At 44.8% G+C, this 20,638-nt stretch overlaps 1 protein-coding gene across 1 annotated transcript; it reads right to left on the reverse strand.

Annotated features, from left to right (window-relative positions):
• Positions 1 to 2,118: 2,118 nt before the first annotated feature.
• NFU1 (NFU1 iron-sulfur cluster scaffold) lies at positions 2,119 to 18,941 on the reverse strand. The gene is made up of 8 exons (XM_066639594.1): positions 18,865 to 18,941; positions 15,797 to 15,903; positions 14,229 to 14,364; positions 12,622 to 12,688; positions 10,289 to 10,403; positions 9,589 to 9,652; positions 4,768 to 4,942; positions 2,119 to 3,678 (listed from the first exon to the last, which is right to left on the reverse strand). The coding sequence occupies exons 1-8, from the start codon at positions 18,915 to 18,917 to the stop codon at positions 3,631 to 3,633; spliced, it is 765 nt and encodes a 254-aa protein (XP_066495691.1). The 5' UTR covers positions 18,918 to 18,941; the 3' UTR covers positions 2,119 to 3,630.
• Between the last annotated feature and the right edge of the window lie 1,697 nt (positions 18,942 to 20,638).

Genomic DNA, 20,638 nt, shown 5'->3' on the forward strand with positions numbered 1-20,638 from the left:
TGGGCCTTCCTTCTTTGCCTCTTTGCCTCAGACTGTTGGCCAAGTGTCTCTTCAAACTGGGAAAGGCCATGCTGCACAGCCTGCCTCCAAGTGGGCCGCTCAGAAGCCAGGGTTTCCCACTTGTTGAGGTCCACTCCTAAGCCTTCAGATCCCTCTGTAGCACCTAGGCAGCCAGAAAGACACCCATCAAGGATGGAATGCAGCTGTAGATCTCCGGGGGGGGGGGGGGAGAGAGAGCTGAGAGGGTGAGCATCCAGCCCCATTTCCGGAGGACAGGGTCTTGGGTCTTTGTCTCTTGGTGAGATAGGTGGTGGGTGCACATCCTGCCCTGCCAGGACCATGTGGCCTTATAGGTAACTGGCCTGAGGATCTACAAAAGAAGCTGACCCAGGTGAGAGTTAGAGAATAATAGTTAGCTTTGTTGTTTTATGCTGATATGTTTCCTAGAAGTTTTTATGCCTCTAGCATTTGCTGCCTTTTGTAACTTTTTGTAACCCTATGTACTTAATAAAGTAAAAATCCCTTTACTAAGTTGTTAATTGTTGGGGACAAAGGTTCAGAATCCTGCCTAGCTGTTCAGCAAGCTACCAAAAATCCTCATTGTGGACTAGTAACTTGAGGACTGAGACTTTAAGTAAAGGAAGTGCTCAGTGCCTACAAGGGATATAGTTAAGCCTAGAGGGTCTCAGTGTCCCTGGACTGAGGCACTGGCTCTTACAGGGTGGTGGCAGTACTACCGAACAGGGATCTTTGAGGGCTCTAGGGTTCAGAACCAACAACTCTGAGCACCCAAAACCCTGGGAGTGTAAGACAAGTATACGACACCCAGTCCATCCCTACACTGGCAGTAGGGAGCTGCTCAGAGGGTCTTTAGGATGCCCTGCAGAGCAGAGCCCCTCAAAGCATTTAGGGCTTTCTTCAGTACTGACAGTAGCCTCACTGGTGGCTGCTTTGTAGCAGCAAGTGAACTCTGCTTCAAGTGTTCCCCAACAGGATGAATTCACAGCTCAATTTTTTGCCTTCAAGCAAAACAGAAGAAAAATACTTTTTGGCTGCCTAACATCTAGCTGCTAGACCAGGGGTGCCCAAACCCCAGCCCAGGGACCACTTGCAGCCCTCTGGGACTCCCAATCCAGCCCACGGAGAGCCCCCAGTCTCCAATGAGCCTCTGGCCCTCCAGAGATTTGCTGAAGCCCTTGCTGACCCAACATAGGCCTTGAGCTATTGCAAGACCTTCATTCACTAAGTTCCATCTCTAATATATTCCACAGGATGCCACAGGATGTGGTGATGGCGTCTGGCCTGGATGCCTTTAAAAGGAGATTGGACGAGTTTCTGGAGGAAAAATCCATTACGGGTTACAAGCCATGATGCGTATGTGCAACCTCCTGATTTTAGAAACGGGCTATGTCAGAATGCCAGATGCAAGGGAGGGCACCAGGATAAGGTCTCTTGTTATCTGGTGTGCTCCCTAGGGCATTTGGTGGGCCGCTGTGAGATAGAGGAAGCTGGACTAGATGGGCCTATGGCCTGATCCAGTGGGGCTGTTCTTATGTTCTTATTCATTTATGTAAATTTACTCAAATTTGAAAAGTAAATTAATTTTTTTCCCCCAGCCCCCGACACAGTGTCAGAGAGATGATGTGGCTCTCCTGCTAAAAAGTTTGGACACCCTTGTGCTAGGCTATCTCCACAGCTGTCTTTTTTCTGGGTTGCATGGCACTCTGCTGGGGCAAACAGAGTATTTGCTCGATCATCATCTTTTCTCTGCTTCCACACTTGGGTGAACTGTCATTCACTCATGTGGAGAAAATACTTTTATTTTGCAGGTTCAGAAAACATTCAGGGTAGGGAATCAATCCATCTCAGCTGAAGTGACTGAAGGGCCCAATCCTAACCAACTTTCCAGTGCCATGCTACCACAATGCAGCCCTGAGGTAAGGGAATAAATGTTCACTTACTTTGTGGAAATCTCTGTGATTGCCCCCCGACCACCACCACAGGGTGCATCAGCACTGGACAGTTGGATCGGATTGGGCCCTTGGTCTTTAAAACTATGTATAGCAGCAAGGGAAACTAGGAACAATTGACCAGACTCAAAAGACCACATCACACAAATCAAGAATAGATGATATTTTGCATCTGACGTGCCTTGCGACAGCACAGATCTGCAACTGGGAATGTTACAATGCATCCTTGGACACACCACACAGTTAAGCCAAACACTGCTTCCTGTTTGTGAAACCCACCACTTGCATATTTTAAGTGGCTCTCCTGTCAAAGAGATTGCTATCCCAGAAGTGCTTTCATTGTGAATCCACAAAGTAACACATTTCACTTGCATTTTCTTCAAGTCAATATTGCAACATGGTTGTTCAAACTATGAAATCCAGCTTATCTACAAGATACAGGCTATGGCATATTTGTTCTCGTGGAAGTCCTCACAACTGCAGTTATATTACATTAAAACACACACTACAGACCTAACCCCCTGCTCACTTGGAACAAGCATTTTCCCCCAAGGCACAGTTTTTTCAAATTTGCCTGCACTGACCAAGTCCATCTTTAGTTTCTGTAAAGAGAACCAGAGCTTGCACAACTCTCACCTTCTAGAGACACATTTTTAAAGTCACTCACAAAGTGGATTATTTGGACCATAACACTCATTAATTACTTTGCTGTAATTAAAAAGAATATTAGTTTAATTACCTCCACATAGAGTAGTTAAAAGGAACAACGGGCAGTTTTTTAGCCACCCTTTCAGCTTTGTGCAAAGTACAGATTCTAATATAATCCACATTTGTGACTGAATTTGGAACCTCAGCGTGGTAATTATTCTGAAGAATGTGATTTTGTGACTAGATGGCACTGGTGTTCAAAGTGAAAGTAAGGAAAGAAAACCCTGCTTCAGTTCTACTGCAGAGAGGGGGCCAGACTTAAGTTCATAGAGTTGGAAATAAGAAATTGAGCCCTGAAATATTTCCCTACACACCAGTGTAGGGAAAGAGGATTCTCAAGTAACCTTCCTCTGAAATATGAAAGGTAAGAGAAGAGAAAGAGATATGGATGAAATGTTATTGGGCCAACCAGGTTTAAAAAAAATGAAAGCTATTCAGTCACACAAAAGGTCTTAATCTTTTTACTGCACTCCGATCAATCAAATTCTTTTGAATGACATGGGGTCTGTCTGCTTCAGTGTGTTGCATGTAGGAGGGACATACATAGCAACAGTAAGACCCAATACAATTACAGTAAAGATTGCTGAATTTGACAAGCTCATGACCAACAGGAAGGTCAACATTTATATTAATATTTATCACTGCACTGTCCTTCAAAATACAGGATGTGCTGTATTGGCAAGTGCTACCTAAATCCACAAGAGGGTGAACCTGTTTCAAAAACTTCCGTTTATGCCAGAACAAATGTCTTCTTCCTTTAGATTGTGAAAACAGAAAATCTTAAAAGACTACTTTCCACTTTTTTTTTGTTATGGTGATGAAGTGGTGATGAACAAAGTCCATTTAAGTATCTGAGTGATGAGACTGGGGGTCTTTTCCAACCGTCAACAACCAATTTAGATAAAGTCAGCTGGAAAATAGTTTCTGCTTCAAATCCAAAGCTTTCTTTGCTTCAGGTTGGGCTTGCTTCTTTTTCCTCTTTCTCCTCATCATCGACAACCTGAAGGACAACAAGCTGTAAGACTTGCTAATTGCAAAAAGAAAGAAAACAACACACAACCCAGTACGTCACAAGTCAAGAGGTTACATCTTGGGATCTTTGCAGGTTAACTTCCCGCTTTCAGGACAAGGTAACATGCTTATTAAAAAGCATAACTCTGCATTTAAAAATAATTACAAATGGTAATTTGGGAAAATTTACCGTTAGACAAAATTTTGCTGTCAATTGGAATAACAAAAAACTCCTGAAGAATCTCCCTCGTACCTTGTCTTTTTTTCTTTCAATACCCTTGTCCAGCCCAGTCTCATTTCTTGTTCAAACCCAAACAGACTTCAAGAAATTCCAAGCAAAAAAGCTGAAATACCATACTTCCAAACACTATTGAGGAAATGGTTTGCAAAACAAGAAGTGCTGTCTTCACTCCACTGAGAGTGAAGGTACCTGTGACCCAACAGAGCTCAAAGAGAAGGTGGTGCAGTGAACACACTTGTAGCCACCTGCCACACCCATTGCTCTTGACCCACTTGAGGTCATCTAGATTGCACCAGGCAATCAACTAGTGAAATTTAGACCCACTCCTCACTTTTGCACCTCTACAGGGTTTTCAAGCAGAGAGAATCCCTGTATGTGTAAAATGGGAGAATTTCACAAAAGTTAGCCCTTCCCATCACTGTACTGCAGAGACTGGGCAAAGCACCTGATGGAATTCTGTCCATTCTCAAAGGCACAAGAGCCCTTTCACTGTCAGGCCCAGTGCTTAGACCAGAATTCCTTGAAACACAATTCAAACTTCTAGAAATCCTGTGCCAATTCAACCCCCTCTCCTGCACAAACAATTCTTCTTCTATCTAGACCCTGTGTGACTTTCCCCCAGCTCCACTTTACTCAATTGAAGGTATGTCTGCTACCAAAGATAACCCCCTCCCGATTATTCCCTCTTACATCCTGCATTTAAATGAACTCAGACAATATATTTCAGTCTCAATTTCGGTCTCCGAAAACTTACTTGCACTTACAGGAAGTGTGAAGAAGAAACTCTGTAAACAGATGAATGCCAACAGTACCTCATGCCCTTTGAACTGAACTTACCTGTTCCACACCTTCAACTTCCGGAATATAGAACTGCAGCATGTTTTGTATCCCGTTCTTCAACGTTATTATGGAACTGGGACAGCTTGTGCATGCGCCTTGGAGCTTTAATTGCACGATCCCATCTTCAAAGCCCTTAAATATGACATCACCACCATCTTCCTGAACTGTTGGCCTGAGGAAAATTGAATCATAAATGTACACAATGGAGAAAGTATTAGAGTATTACAAAGGCAGGAGTCACTCACATGCTCAAATGCTTGCACTGCATTTAGAAGCAGGCTCAAACTTCTCAACAAATGTAATAGATTATAACTGGTGAACTTAACACACACTAGAAAGACAGATGGAGTTTCTGAATCCTTTGCCTTGATTTCTACAGCAAAGAAACCACTGTTCTTTACATTCCTGTTTATAAGGTGAATTTTTCAGTTATACAAGTTGGACCTCAGTATCTGTGGGGGATCTGTTCCTGGACCCCCTGTGGATAATTAAATCAGTGGGTTGCTATAATACAGCATCTGTATCTGTGATGCCTCTATAGATTCAGAACCCACAGACGGTTCTGAATCTGTAGATAAAGAGAACTTTCCTGTACTTAACTTCAGGAATTCTCTTCTGCTTTTACTACTAATACAATTGTGAGAGAAAGTTAAAAACTTTCCTCAGGGTTCTTCTTCAGCTAAGTGAAGACTCATCAGGCTAGGCTGCATTCGTTTCAGGAACTTTATTTTATTACAATAGCTGTTTTGTCACCAGTTACTCAATATCTCTGACCCACTTACACAGGAGTAAGCCCCATTGACCATGATAGGACTTACTTCTGAGCAGACAAAGACAGAACTGTACTTTGAGCCAGGAATGGAGAGAACAGGTGCCCAGAACATAGAGAATTCAAACTTTTTATACTTCATTCATACCCAATTCCTTTTGCATATGCATCATTACAAAATATTTGGCTTCATGCCAAATAAGGTAAGGTTCTACATTTGGACCAATCAGAACCTAAAACAATACACTGCTTCTTTGAGTAGATATACATATTCAACCAACACCCTGTGCATATTCAAGAACAAAGCATCTTCTTGCAGATCATAGCATCCTTTTTCCTGATAATTCACTGTTGCATTCCTGAGGAAGGGGCACCTATTCCTGAGCTTGCACAGATTTTTAATCTCTTTTGCTCAGGATATCCTATGGAATATGGGAAGACAATATTTTTAGTTTCTCATGGGAAAGCGTTTTTCTCATTCTACCAAACTAAATCAATAGCTTATGAAAGTACAATTGATCGCACAATGCAACTCAATAATCAACTAAATAAAATGATTAAAAATGAGTTGTGGCAGGATCACCAACAAATTGTGATTGCATTTTCTCTTATGTGGAAAACACTTGTGATTGCATAAGTGTTTATGACACTTGCAGGCTTTGTTGCTGCCCTCCTGTCATCATCCTTTCTCTAGTATTCCTGTACAATCAGAACCAGACATAATGTTTCTCCCTTGTAAATTCATCTTGGATCTGGTCCTGGAACGCCCAGGACTTAATCCTACAAGCAAGCCACCTCCGTCCTACCAGGTTCCGTTCCACATATAACATCATATTTATATTCCACAGCAAGACTGCATCACACTGAGAAAGTTTGTGTTCCTCATACAGGTTCTCCTTACATCAGTCTGCATAAGGATTGCTCACATTTATCATCATTACTACAGATGGAGACCATTTAATCTGCAGATTTTTCATCAAAGGATCTGGCTCAACGCAGGTTCCCTGGACTTGCATTAAGCCAGACTTGGCTCCACTCGAGCCCTCTGAAGGGGACCAGAGCTGTGCTGTGCTCTGGTTCATTCCAGAGGGCTTTCACAAGCCACAGAGGTAGTGCACACCCACCCACTGCCTCTGGGGACTTCAGAATTGCCCAGAGAGGCAAAAAAACACCACTTTCTGGTTTTCCTGGAGGGCTTCCCTGAGCCTCAGAATGCCTAATAGGGAGAAAAATGCTACTTCTGGTTTTTTTGCCCCTCCAGGCCATTCTGAAGACTGCAGAGGCAGCAGGTGGCCACGTGCTGCCTCTGTGGGCTTCAGAAAGCCCTCCGAAAGGGGCCAAAAATTGTGAGGGATCTGGTATCTGCGAGGGATCAAAGAACGGATCACCCATGGATACCGAGGCCCCACCTGTACTATCAACTAGCTCCTATCCAAACATTTAAGCCAGGGGTGTCCAAAGTTTTTGGCAGGAGGGCCACATCATCTCTCTGACACTGTGTCGGGGGCCGGGGGAAAAATTAATTTACATTTAAAATTTGAGTAAATTTACATACCTTTACATAAATGTATATATTAAAGATGAACTTATATGAATGAATGAAGGTCTTGCAATAGCTCAAGGCCTATAAAAGCCTTGCACAAAGCAAGGCTGGTCTTTGCTGCTGCTACTGCATTACAGATGTGAAACAGCAAGCAGTGGAGGGAGCCCTCATCCCACAGCTCATGCAAGAGGTCAAACAGTCGTCCTCACGCTGAGAGCAGTTGCGTCAGGCCAGTGTGGGCTCCAGCAAATCTCCAGAGGGCCAGAGGCTCCCTGAGGGCCGCATTGGGAGTCCTTAAGGGCTGCAAGTGGCCCCAGGGCCAGGGTTTGGGCACCCATGATTTAAGCCTTCAGAAGCTAACAAACTGATGCATCCAGTTCAAACTGATGCATCCAGTTCACAGATGGGGTGTTCAAAGCCAAGCCACACTGCAACAAAAATATTAATACCTTCATTTCCTGCTTGTGTCAGCCTTTTGCTTCCCAGCTTTTGCTTTCAGATACTTCCCAAAAAACATGTACTCTCTAAGACTGACATACAATGACATGCTGCAAACATTTAGGTACAAATATTAACACAAGCCCCCAAACACAAATGACAACATAAGGTGTCTCTCTAATGCTTTTCTGGCAAACATGGAAGGAGAGATCATTTTAACATAAATGTGCTTTATGGAATGCTATCCAAGTACATGGTGCTTTACAACAAATGGGAAAGAAATAGACACAGGAGAGGCAACAGAGGGAGGGGAGGGAAGGCAGGGCAAACAAGAAGAATATGCCATCATTGAATGTATATGTACAGTGGACTCCCGCTTTACAATGGTAAGCCATTCTGGAAACACAATTGTATTGTGGAAAATATTGTAATGTGAACCCAAAAATTCATTGTTTTTAGGTAATTTGTTCAAAGACCTCAGAAGTTGAAGTTTCTGCCACACAACTAAGCTATTCCTTCTCTGAACAGTGACTCAAAAGGGGCCTACTGCACTCTTTAGGGGTCATGCTTATCAGCTTACACCAGCATTCTGCAAAGTGGAGACCACTACGCACTGGTAAAGGGGTCCCTGGCACTGACAGAGCTTACCGTTCCACTGGGGGCCTCTCCATCACAACATAGATAACCCCCGACCTTTGTGCTGGCCAGGCACTTTCAGGGTCTGTCGGCCTAGCAGTCTTTGTGCCTGGGTTTCCAGGCATGTGTGGCTGGCTGATGTGATCTATGGCATGATGGAGAGGCCCCTGAGTGGAAATGTAAGCTCCATTCACCCAGGGGAAGGATTGGAGTGGTGCTGGATGTTGTAGTTTTAAAAGACAAATTACAAAGCTGTATCTTTCCACAATACACACAGCCACTATGTTAAAAACCCTGCTTCTGGCTGAGATGCCACCAAATGCTTGAAATCACATCACTGATTTGTTTACCTATCACCCAGCTGTAAAGGGGTAGCCAGGGAGAAATGGCAGAGCTGTTTGAGAGCAGAAAACCATTCAGACAGTGATGCAAGGGTTGCAGGGGGAGTATAATGGGGTATGGGGCACAGAGGAGTAAGGAGGGGCTAAGGCCAGGAGTGGATGAAGCCAGAAACTTAAGAAGGGTGTGATTTTATTAACATGACAAGAGAGGTAAATTACTCTGACAGCAGAAAATATAAGGAGGTTGAAGTGAGACAACAAAAGACCAGAAAGGAGAAGACAAGAAGTAAAGAAAGTGTAGAACACAGTTGTTGCTGAGGGAGCAGAGTGGAAGGGCTATTCTTCTGCAAATGTGGTTGAAAGAGAAGCAACATGATTTGGAAAGAAACGGAATATGGGAAATAACAGAAATAAGAAATCAGAGATAAAGTCAAAGATTTGATCTTGCTCAACAGGGCGTATGGTGACATGGATAACTACAAAAAGGAGGGCAGTTTGGGAGGAAGGACAAGAGGTTAAATCTTACTGAGTTTCATATGGTGATAAAGAATTCAATCTGAAACATCAAAGGACAATGGAGATTATAGAACTGAATAGAGGGAGAAAGTTCTGGAGTACAGAGGCAATGCTGGGTGATGTCGGCACAGGTGGTACTGAAAGCCAAGGGTTTCTATGAGATCACCAAGGGATGATAAACAGAGTCACAACAGCAAAAGCCAAGAACAGATCCCTGAAAGGCCCCAAAATTTCAAACTCATCACCCTTTCCCTCTTTTAGCCACTTTTACTGTTGTCTCTTTCTGAAAAGAGTAAGTTCCTGGTTTCAAAAACCAGACACTTCTTTCAAAAATGGGTAAAAAGATCATGGGACAGAAGTAGCACAACAACTGTATCCATCAAAAAGCCTAATGAATGTACAACATCAATAAATCACAGTGAACAAAACGCATTTTCACAGAACACCTAGAAAGTGCAGGCACCTGTCTCTGTGTGTCAACCTGGATTGAATCTGAACAAGATGTTCAGAACTCCCCTTCCCTTCTACCACACACTTCATACCAACACAGTAAAGCAGATAAGGTTTGCCATTACCTTATTCTAGTATCCAGCAGTTCTTTGATCATTAATACAACTTCATCATCTTCTTCAGATGCTCCTTGAGTGGTACATGAAAGAAAAAAACAATGACACATATTTATCTCAAACAATGGTAGTAGCAGAAGTGTAAAAAGAACCCGTATGATCAGCTTCACTGTTTTGATCCCATTAAAAATGTGGTTGATCTGAATAAAGTTGCAAAGTCCCACAAGGAACAAATCAGGACAATCAAAAGTTGAATATACCAATCTCCCTGCTGATTGCTCATTCAAAATCCAATAGATCACTAGGGCCAGATGGACCAATGCCTTAATTCAGTAAAGAACAAAAAAGGCAATTAGCCCCTAGCTTGTACCACTGCTAGATTATATAGCAAGAGAAAAGGTTCATTTCCCCATTCTGAAGCAAATACTGTATTTCTGTCAAAAGAAGGGAAACCTGTAACTGAGGAAGGGTCTTAGACTCACTCCCTTAATACTGATTACAAGATTGATACTGGAATTTTGGCTCAGAGGCTTAACTAAGGCATGGAAAAATATACTGACCAAGACCAAACAGGTCCCGTTATATCTGTCATCAGCATCTAGTACTCAAAGAGGTTTACTGTATCTGAATATTGAAGTGTCACTGAGCCGTTGTGGCTAACAGATAATAAAAGACATATTCACAAATTTGGCCAGACTTAGCCATTTACCTGTCTCTGTACGAGGTGCCTCTTCAGTAACGACAGGTAAACCAGAAGCATAGAAGTCCATAATGGTGGCATAAATATCTGGTTTTATTAAGTTCCAATTCATATCTTCACTTTCCTACAAAGTTTTCAAGAAGAACACAGCAATACATGACTAGGCTTGCTGAACTAGACCAGGGGTGCCAAAACCCTGGCCTGGGGGCCATTTGCGGCCCTCAGGGACTCCCAATCTGGCCCATGGGGAGCCCCCAGTCTCCAATGAGCCTCTGACCCACTGGAGGTTTGCTGGAGCCTGTGCTGGTCCGATGCGACTGCATTCAACATAAGGACCAACTGCTCAATCTCTCGTGCGAGCTGCGGGCCAAGGGTTCTCTCCACAGCAAAGGCCAGCCTTGTTTTGCACAAGGCCTTTTACTGGCTTTGAGCTATTATGAGACCTTCATTCATTAATAAAAGTTCCATTTCTAATATACCCATTTATGTAAATGTATTCAAATTTTAAATGTAAATTAATTCTTTTTTCCTGGTCCCCAACACACTGTCTGAGAGATGATGTGGCCCTCCTGTCAAAAAGTTTGGACACCCCTGAACTAGATCCATCTCATCCAGTGTGTTGCTTCCAACAGTGGCCAGTCTTTGGAAAGCTCATAAACAAGACAGACAAGAAGGCAATGGAGACTCCCTCTACATGGAGACTCCCATATGTGGCTACTACACCTAATAGTCATAACAGATCTATCCTCTGTGAAACCTTTCTAAATACCACCTGTGCTAGCAGCCATCACTGAATCATACAGCAATAAATTCTACAGCAATGGGCTGTGTGCTTTCTTTGTCAGCTTGAGAGTCTAGTAGCAGATGTATTTCTTAACACTACTTTCAGTCAAAATTCTTGGGTGATCAAGAAATACAGTGGGCCCTTAGTATCTGCAGTGGATCTGTTCCAGGAAAGGATAATCCTCACAGGACCTCCCACAAGTGACTGAAAGGCACTTCCGCTCCACGCTGGCAACTGAAAGTGCCTTCTGGGTGCCTCCAGGAGATGCCTGAGGCCCGGAGAGGCCGCATACAGCCTCCCCAGGGCTCAGCTCACCTCCCGGCTGCAATCAGAAGGCATTTCCAGTCATGCCCGAGAAGTCCTGTGAGACTCTGCAATGCAAGTTAGGTACCTGTGGATACTGACATCCATGGACGCTGAACCCACGGATAAAGGAGGATCCACTGTACAGGGAATCAGTCTTTACAGGATGCTGCACTATGAAGATGGAGTGATATGAAGAAACTAAATGTCAAGAGGCTAGAAAAGAAAAGCAGCTCTAAACTGTGGTTGGCCTGTTGTACTTCTGGCAGCACAAACTAGTCTGGGTTCTAAATTCTGGTTAGCGAAAACCATGGCCTGATGAACTGAGGTAAAAAAAAGGCTTCATCAATTCACACTTGAATGATTCTGCAAGGCTATAAACCTTTCTCAAGATTTGGGTTCTGTTGCTGTGCATCAGAATGCTCAGTGTTGCGGCTTTGAAGGAGCCAGTCTTCCTGCTGCCGTTTCTTTTTTTAAAGCAGTTTTTAATACTTTGTGAATTTTTTTAAGGCATTAAGCCATTTCTGCCCAATGCTGCATTTACACAATAGGAATCAGATGTGTACATCTGTGGGCTGGGCAGAAATGGGTTACGGTGTCTTTTTGCTGTGGTCCACTACCTTGAGTGTTCCCCCCCCCCCAATAATAAGCCCCATGTGGGCAAGTATAACTTTTTCCCCCTTTCAGCCCTTCCACTCGTCATTTGGAACAATGAAAGACATGAAACCAAGACATGAAAAAAACTGCTTAGACCAGTGGTTCCAAAACTGTGTGCCACGGCAAACGCACATGGTAAAACAGGATGTCCCTGGTCTTCTTCTGGTTCTCTCTTCTTCCAGCTCTCCCAGGCACCAACATCTCAAACTGTGCGAGATCTTGTGCGATCCAAGATGGCAGCATTTGGGAGGGCCAAGAAGAGGCTACCACGGAAGAAAGGTACTCTGATTCTGTAAGTTTGAGAGCCGCTGGTTTAGATGGTGACCGGTTTTGCCCAACAGGTCACTTTTTTCAAACTGCAGCACACAGTATGGAGCTTCCAGTTGAAGATCATGCTTAAAACTTATGCAAGTCTTCTGTGTTTTTGGTTTTGAGAATGCGTTAATATACACTAGAACGTTCTCCTTAAAACAACTGGGAAAATGAATGCTCTCTGAAATCTGTGCTCAAGCTTCTGATAATGTTTAAAGTATTAACATTTTATTTTAAGCTATTTTATTTTTAACTGTGGAACAAACTACTTTTATTTTAGGTTTACCTTTGTGATGGTGATGAAGTCTGCACCAAAGAAGACACTTTTAACTCCTTCAATTCTGAAGAGCTGTCTACAGAAACAAAACATAAAAGGAAGCTTCTGAAATATGAAGACCGCCATACATATTTAAATTTAAATAAATAAATATTTCAGGCCTTCATGAGTCTCATCATCAGTCTCTTGCACTGGCCCAGGAGGGTCGCAAATGTGCCATAAAGCATGTTTGCGCCTCCTCCAGAGTCGGCTGGGCCAGTGCAGGAACGCGTGCCAGCCTGTGGAGGCTGAATCCAGCCTCCACACCAACTCAGGCAGAGAGGCTTGCATCAGCTGAGCTCTGCCGATGCAAGGGTCTGGGAAGGGTGGGGAAGAGGCAGTGAGGGAGGCGTTCCAAGGCAGGGGAGGACGGTCCTGGGGATGGGCAGGGAGCGAGGGGGGGGCTGGGGCCCAGCAGATATGCTAGATCCTAGTCCCCGTTCCTGAGCAGTGCAGAGCAACTGCAAGCCGCTCTGCTCTCCTCTGACTTATGCCGCCTCCAGCAGCGGCACAACTTTGAGAAGACCCATTGGGGCTGCAGTGGCTTACCCGGAGAGTAAGGAGAAGAGTTTCCCCTTACCTCCCGCTGAGCCACTTCAGGCCCCTATCTTGCACTGGATACAGCGCAAGATAGGATTGCGCTGCACAGCTACAAATTGATGCTTATCTCAAGCCAATTCAGCTTAGTCCAGATAAATATGCATGGAAATGGATAACACACAGTAGATCAAATCAAATAAATATTCTCTTTAAATGGTTACATTTCATAGTGAACAAAAAATGGTAATTGTCAAGGAATAATCAGTCAGGCAGATATGCAAGTTTTTCTAAACTAAAAAGAGTTTAGAAAAGGTCAAGAGTCAAGCTACATGTTACACCGCACTGCAGCATATTGAATACTGAAGCATAATGTCCACTGGAAAATGTCTCCAGGAGAGGGTTGTCTGCAGCTGAGAAGGATTCCCTCTGCATTTATTTCTCCCTGAAATCTCTCCGTGTAGTTGTTTTTAACCTCACAGGGTTTCAGACTGCTGTCTGTTACATATGGTTCTGAAACACTGGCTGGGGTAAAAGCAATGGGGGGGAGGCTACTAGTGGGGGGGGGGGGACTAAGCACACCCATCCTCAGATGCAAATACAACCCTGCCAAGAATACAGGTGTGTGCCACTTAACAACAGGGATATGTCCTATTAAGTGAATATTCAGTTCAATCTATTGCCTTTGTTCTGTAAATAGACATTCCCTGCCAGACACTGGCTGGCTGCACAGCCTACTGGAGATAGATTGCCTCTTCTTTGTATTAAGAGCCTCTCTGTTGTGTAAACAGACTCTCTGTTACAGGCTATGGGAGACGCGATTGCCTCATTAAGAGCATCTTTATTGCACTTTGACCATCATCATATGTGCGGTCTGTCGTTAAGCAAACAGTTGTTAAGTGGCACACACCTGCACTTTGCAAAGCAGAAGGGAGCATCAGTACTCATGACATGCAGTCTGCTCTTCAGTCCCACAGAAAATATTTTCATCGGAGCACGCAACCAACTTATGGCACACAAGTGACAGAACAACAACAAACCTTGCTAAGGGTGAACAATATGTGGAAGCCGGAGAAGTGAATTCCATAGTTCTGGCCTCCAGGACTGGTTTTCCTGGGATAAATTTCAAACTATTTGGATTAGGAGTGTCCTGCGTCTGAACAAACATGGACCTCACTGAAATGAAAGGGAAAAAAATACAAATAAAACATTTGTAACAGCTTGATTAGGATCCAATCCTCATATAGTATAAAAAAAATGAAGAGGCTCATTAATTCCAGCATCCCATTTCCAAGAGCGGCAGCCAAACACATCTTGGCGCCCACAAGCAGGACTGAAAGCTGATGGCCTTCCCACTCTCCCCAACACCTGTTGCTCAGCTGGGCACATTGCCTTTGAACATGGAAACTCTGTAACCATCTTGACTAATAGGACCTGACAGATCATCACCAGACCACATTATTCTCTTTCCTTACTGGTCAGGCAGCCACAAACCAGGAAGTAGCCATGAAGCAAACAAGGAGTGACTATTTACCCTTCACATCCACTTGGCTGAAACCAATTTGTCCTTGGCCTTCAGTGTATGCTTTCAGGTACACTATTTCTGAACTTTCCATTGAATTTCCTCCAATTTAACGAATAATGGGAAGTTCAAATTGTGAACTGATGGCACTCACAAAATCACTTTGTCGACTCGTTCAACAAGATCAGCTGTCACCACAGTTTCAGGGGAATACCAAATATGTTGCAGGGAGCACACATGGTTCCATATGAAATGTGACTAAAAAACTGCTATCACAAGTTTTGTGCAAGGTTGGTGCCAAAAACCTCACAGATATTAACAAAAAATACCAAATGGGGTCTGCGTTGACATCCTTTGATGAGGACATACAAAAATTTGTGCCATGCTATGTTAAGTGCCTCAATTCAGCTGGTGATTATGTCAAGAAGTAGTGTTGTTTAGTAACTTTTGTGCATAATACAATTGTTTTCATTCATTCTGGTGCCTCTTTTTAACAGCCTACCAGATAATACTTTTGAAATCAGGCAATTTTATAAATAAACAAAAAGCAATATAAAAACATTAAACACCAGACAAAGGATACAAAAACAAAACAAATAGAATAGTATAAATAAAATACTATAAAGTGTGTGTGTGTGTGTGTGTGTGTGTGTGTGTGTGTGTATATATATATATATATATATATATAAAAACAAACAATTAAGCCTCAATTTAATTTTCAGCTGCAGTTTCATCCGGAGGAGGACTCATCCTGATCTCCACTGGTAGGGAATTCCACATGTAAAATGTCACTGCAGAGAAGGGCCTCTCCCTTGTCACCACCAGCCAAACTTCTGTGGGTGGCGGAATGCAGAAGAGGGCCACTCCAGAAGACCTAAAGGGACAGCCTCTTTCATCATATGGGAGGAGCTGGTCTTTTAGGTACAGCCCAAGCTCATCACAGGTTTTCCTCCACAGCCACTCAAGTTGTCCACCCAGTCACTTCACTGCCAGCGGCAACCACCAGTTGCCCACCCGATCCTTTTGCTGCCCGCCACCACCATCTGGATTGTGAACACTTACTTCCAGGAAAAGAATTAATCTCACCAGTTGTCTGTAGACCTGTAGGCAGCAGGAACGGCTTCTGATGTGCGGCAAAGCGCAGAGGTTGTCTAGCTGCTGTAATGGCATCTTTGAATCCCAAGTGACAGAAGCTCAAATAGAAAAAGAATAAAGACTTTCTTACCAGGAAAGTCACAGTTCACACTTCAGTCTTGCAACACATCCCATGCCATACCCCAAATTTGGAGATCAACAGACTCTGTACTGCTAATTTATACTTCAAGTCCATTTTAAGGCTCAGGGCAAGTTAAAAATATTTTCTTACATCTTTCACCCCACAACTACCTTGGTTGGCCCAACTCATCTCAAAGCAGTCAAGAAGTCAAAGACTCAGTAAGGACTAGAGCCCCCACCATTCCAAACAGTAAGAACACCCTAGCTCCCAGGAGTCTCTTTTCTGAGGTTCTCTGAAGGGAAGACTGCAAAGTATACAAATCTTGTTTTCCTTTCTTTTTTTTGTTTTGCATAACTGCATCTATACAAAAATAGTTTGCGAATGGAAGGGTCAGCACTGGGAAGAAAACACAACAGTTCCTCTGGATTACTGTTACTATCCTCTGTGCAGCCTGGAATGCACATGGGAAAGGGTGAATTAATCATAAGGGCACCAAGTGGGACAATGAAATTATTTGCATGACAGCATAGCTGCAATAGATAAAACGCAGGGGAAAGTTGCCTTTTGTTCAAGAAACCAGTTTCCTCTGATAGAAGAACAAATAAAAGATTTCAAGCATCAGAAAGCTTTTGTATTAGTCTGCTCTACACCTCTTGTCCAGTGGCCATTTGCTAGTATCTTCCTTGTGCTTTTTGTAGCACTTTGAGCCCATAGGCTGGAGACCATCTTTTTACTAGTTTTGCAAAACTTTTGTGAACACTTTTTGGGGTAGAAAAACAGTATATTTATAATAAAAATATAGACACGTAAACAGTGGTGCACCTCCCCAGCCCCACGCCCAGGGCAAAGATCCACGATGGTGCCCCCCTTCGGGATGCAGCCCCCCTCCCACTTACCTGGAGCGCACAATGCCTCATGCGGCTTCAGGACACGGCCAGGAAGCCTCCTGAAAATTCCCAGACACCTCAGAGAGGCTTCTGCGGGGTCCTAAAGGTGCATGAGGCTCCGCGCCCAGGGCATTTGCCCCATCAAATGAATGGAAGGTCCGCCAATGCACATGAATTGGGGGGAGAAACATGTACAGGGGAGCCAAAGGCCTAAAACGCAAGAAGCACATACTGTGCCATGTCTGTCAAGCTTGTCTGTATACTAGACTGCAACCATTCCCTGTAGCAACCATTCCCACCAGAGATAGCAAGACTCTCCTAGAGAGTCCCAGAGTCTCACTATTGAATTACCCCTGGGCTAAGCAGACTACCCCAAGAAACCACTACCTGCTCGGCAACCCTGCAAGGAATGCCTGCAGAGATTTTCACTTTTTAAGCTGCAGTCCCATACACCAGTGGTTCTCAAACTTTCAGCACTGGGACCCACTTTTTAGAATCAGAATCTATCAGGACCCACCAGAAGTGACATTATGACTGAAAATGACATCACCAAATAGGAAAATTTTTAACAATCCTAGGCTGCAATCTTACCCACACTTACCCAAGAGCAAGTTCCATTTACTATCACTGTTAAAAGCATATACAGAGTAGCCTGTTCAAATACAGGTCTGTAACATTTCCCCCAATGCAGTCACATGCCAAGGTAGCATCAAATGTAACATATTAAAAACAAAAGATTGAAATGAATGGGGATTCACCTGAAATTGGCTTGCGACTCACCTAGTGGGTCCTTAACCCCAATTTGAGAAACACTGCCATACACACTTTCCTGAGAAGAAAGCCCCATTGAACATAGCAGGATATATTTCTGAGCAAACATACACAGGATTGCACTGCTAGTTTCTCCAACCTCCCAAGCTGCTGTTAAAGAGACAAAGATTTCTCCTTTGCTGCCTCAGTGAGTAGGATTAGATCAAACAGACTTAAGTTGCAGGAGGGAAGGTTTCAACTGAATACTATATTAGGAAAAATGTAACAGTAAGGGCAGCTCAATGGTGGAATTACAGAGAGAAACTGTGAGTCCTCCCTTACTGGAGGTCTTCAAGTTGAGGTTTGGCAGGCACTTTTGGAGATCCTCTAGGGCAGCATTTCTCAACATTCATCCCCTGCCGTACCACCTCGCATAGTCCACCCACTGGAAGTACCACCCTAACTAACTGGTGATGTCATTGCCAGTTACTTCCATATTGGGAGGCCAGATGCAACACAACACACCACACCACAGTAAGAGGCTCAGGGCAGATAAGAGAGAGTGTGTGAACTGTGCCTGCCAAGCCAAACCTCCTACCTGCTTGTCACATTGCCTTGCTGCTCTCACTGCCAAGCAGTAGGGCTCCGGGGGTCCCATGCACATCCCCTGGCCATCCCTTTAAGGAGTACCACTAAGTGAGAGCATTGCTCTAGGAAGGCGTTTCCTGGTGCAAGCAGTGGATTGGACTAGATGAGCTCGAGGGGGGTGGTGGAGCTAACCTGGAGGGGCGGGGCGGGCAAGCAGCCCCTCCCTTCTGAGCCATTCCTGGCGGCTCCGTTTCGCTCCCCCCGCCGGGAATTGCTCTGAACAGAGGGGCTGCTTGCCCGCCCCGCTGAGCCTCCCCACCGGACTGAGTGATGCGCCTCCTCCAGCTACGCCACCTCCTCAAGGGACCCCCTTCAGCCTTAGAATGCTGTGAACGAGGAGCAGGGCGGCACCTACGGGGTGGCACAAGCGCAGAGACAACCAGAACCACCCAAGCCTGCTAGTCCCTGCTGCTGCTCGTCCTGTGGCGCTGCTGGTCTCACTGGCGGGGGGGTCTGGGTGGCACAGGGGCAGAGGCGCACAAGGCGCCCCCGCAGTCAGCCTGGGGGCCTGCGTCCTGCGCAATGGAGCTGGAAAGCCCCCCCACCCGGGGGGCGGAGTCCCAGTGGCTGCTTAGGGCACTCCCTCCCTGGCAGCGGCGCCCAGGCTCGGCTCCCCCGCATGTGACTCCCGGGGGTGCAGCCTCCCCACCTACCAGCCTCTCAGCCCCCCCAGCGCAGCAGCCCCCATACTCCTCGCAGCCGCCATCTTGGGGGCGCCCTCCTGCGACGCGCGACGCGGGGGGAGGAAGGTCCCCTCGCGCGCGCGCGCCCCTCCGCCTGCAGGGCTGCCCTCCGCAGATGCCTGAGTGGGCTTCGCGAGGACCATTCCAAGCCTTGTGCGCGGACGACCCCTGCTGGTCTTGCCGGGAAGTGCAGGCTGGGGAAGGTGATGTTCAGGGATGCAGGTCTGCCTCTGCACTGGCGGCAGCAGTCTCAGGCTGCCACCCTAGCCACATTTTCCTGGGAGTAAGTCCCATAGGCCTTACTTCCGAGTAGACATGCCTAGGCTTGGGCTCTTACTCAACCGATTCAGAGCCCATGCATGCCTACTCATTATTATAAGGCCCATTATTGTCAAGGGAGCTTACTCCCATGTAAGTGTGGACAGGACTGCAGCCTGTGGCAAGGAGTTCTGTGGCAAGAAACTGTGGCAAGGAGTTCCACAGACCAACCACATGCTGAGTAAAGAAATATTTTCTTTTATCTGTCCTAACTCTCCCAACACTCAATTTTAGTGGATCACACCTGGGTGCTGATGGGTGCTTGGATTTGCCTAATGGGGCTCTTATCAACTCCTAAAGCTCAATGACTGTGACCTAAAGGACAATGACAATGCTAAAAAGCCCTGGATGGCTGGGAACTGGCCCCTCCTAGATTCTTACTCTCCTAATTCAGTTCTTAGGCTGGACTGTTTTTTAACCTCAAGCTGGTTTTTATTTCAGTTTAAACTGCACTTGTTTAAGGTTTTTTGGGCTTGGCAGAACTTACACACTAAGGTTTAAATCCTGTTTAGCCCCATTTATAAAATAGAGACACTAAGTGTGATTTCTCCCTCTATTATCCTCTTCTTTGTTTAGTTTGGGCTCCTGCTCACAGGTAAACTCTGGTGAACTCAGAGTGGACCTTTTAGACTTGTGCTCTAGCTCCCTGTTTAAATTATGCCTCCTGCTTTTATTAAGTGTGCACATTTATTTATTTATTTATTTGCTCTCACCTAGATCCTTTGTCCCAATTTACTGAACCTTTAGATTATGTTCTAACTTAGATTAAGTTTACTTTGGGTTAAGTATAGGGTTAATTTAAACCAAGTAGAAAAACTTGCTTTCCACTTTATCCTCCTCTATTTTTCCAAGTGCCTGTACCTTGGGCTCTTACTCACTAGTAGGGTTCTGCTCCTGTTCAGAGTAGACCTATGTACACACCTACGTATTTATTTTTATTGCCCTCACCTAGCTCCTGTGCCCCAACTCGCTGGAACTTAGAATCCCTCCCTCAGATTAGGTGGTAATTTAGGTAAAGCTTACGTAAAGCTAATCTAAAGGTAAAGCTAAATTTCAATGTTGATTTAAGGTTGGAAGACAAAGAATTAGAAAGACAAAGAGTTAAAAAGAGTACACTTACCTTCTTCTTCTCCTTCTCCTCTCCTCTTCACAACTCAGGGAGTCCTCCCTCTCCTTCTCCAGAACTCAGAGGTCCACTTGCCTTCTCCTCTCACAGATGCTAAACTTGCTGTGCCTTACCTGGCACTTTGTTCCTGAGGCACTTGGTTCCCAGAGACCACGCGTGCTTCTGCAGAGAGGTGGGTCTAGACTGTGCGTGCCTTCTTGAGGCAGCTGGTGGGCCACTGTAAGATACAAGAAGCTGGACTAGATGAGCCCTGGGCCTCTTCTTATGATATTTCTTTACTCAGTGTGCAATTAGCCTGTG

The sequence above is a fragment of the Tiliqua scincoides genome, chromosome 11 (assembly GCF_035046505.1).
Source record: "Tiliqua scincoides isolate rTilSci1 chromosome 11, rTilSci1.hap2, whole genome shotgun sequence".
Lineage (NCBI taxonomy): Eukaryota > Metazoa > Chordata > Lepidosauria > Squamata > Scincidae > Tiliqua > Tiliqua scincoides.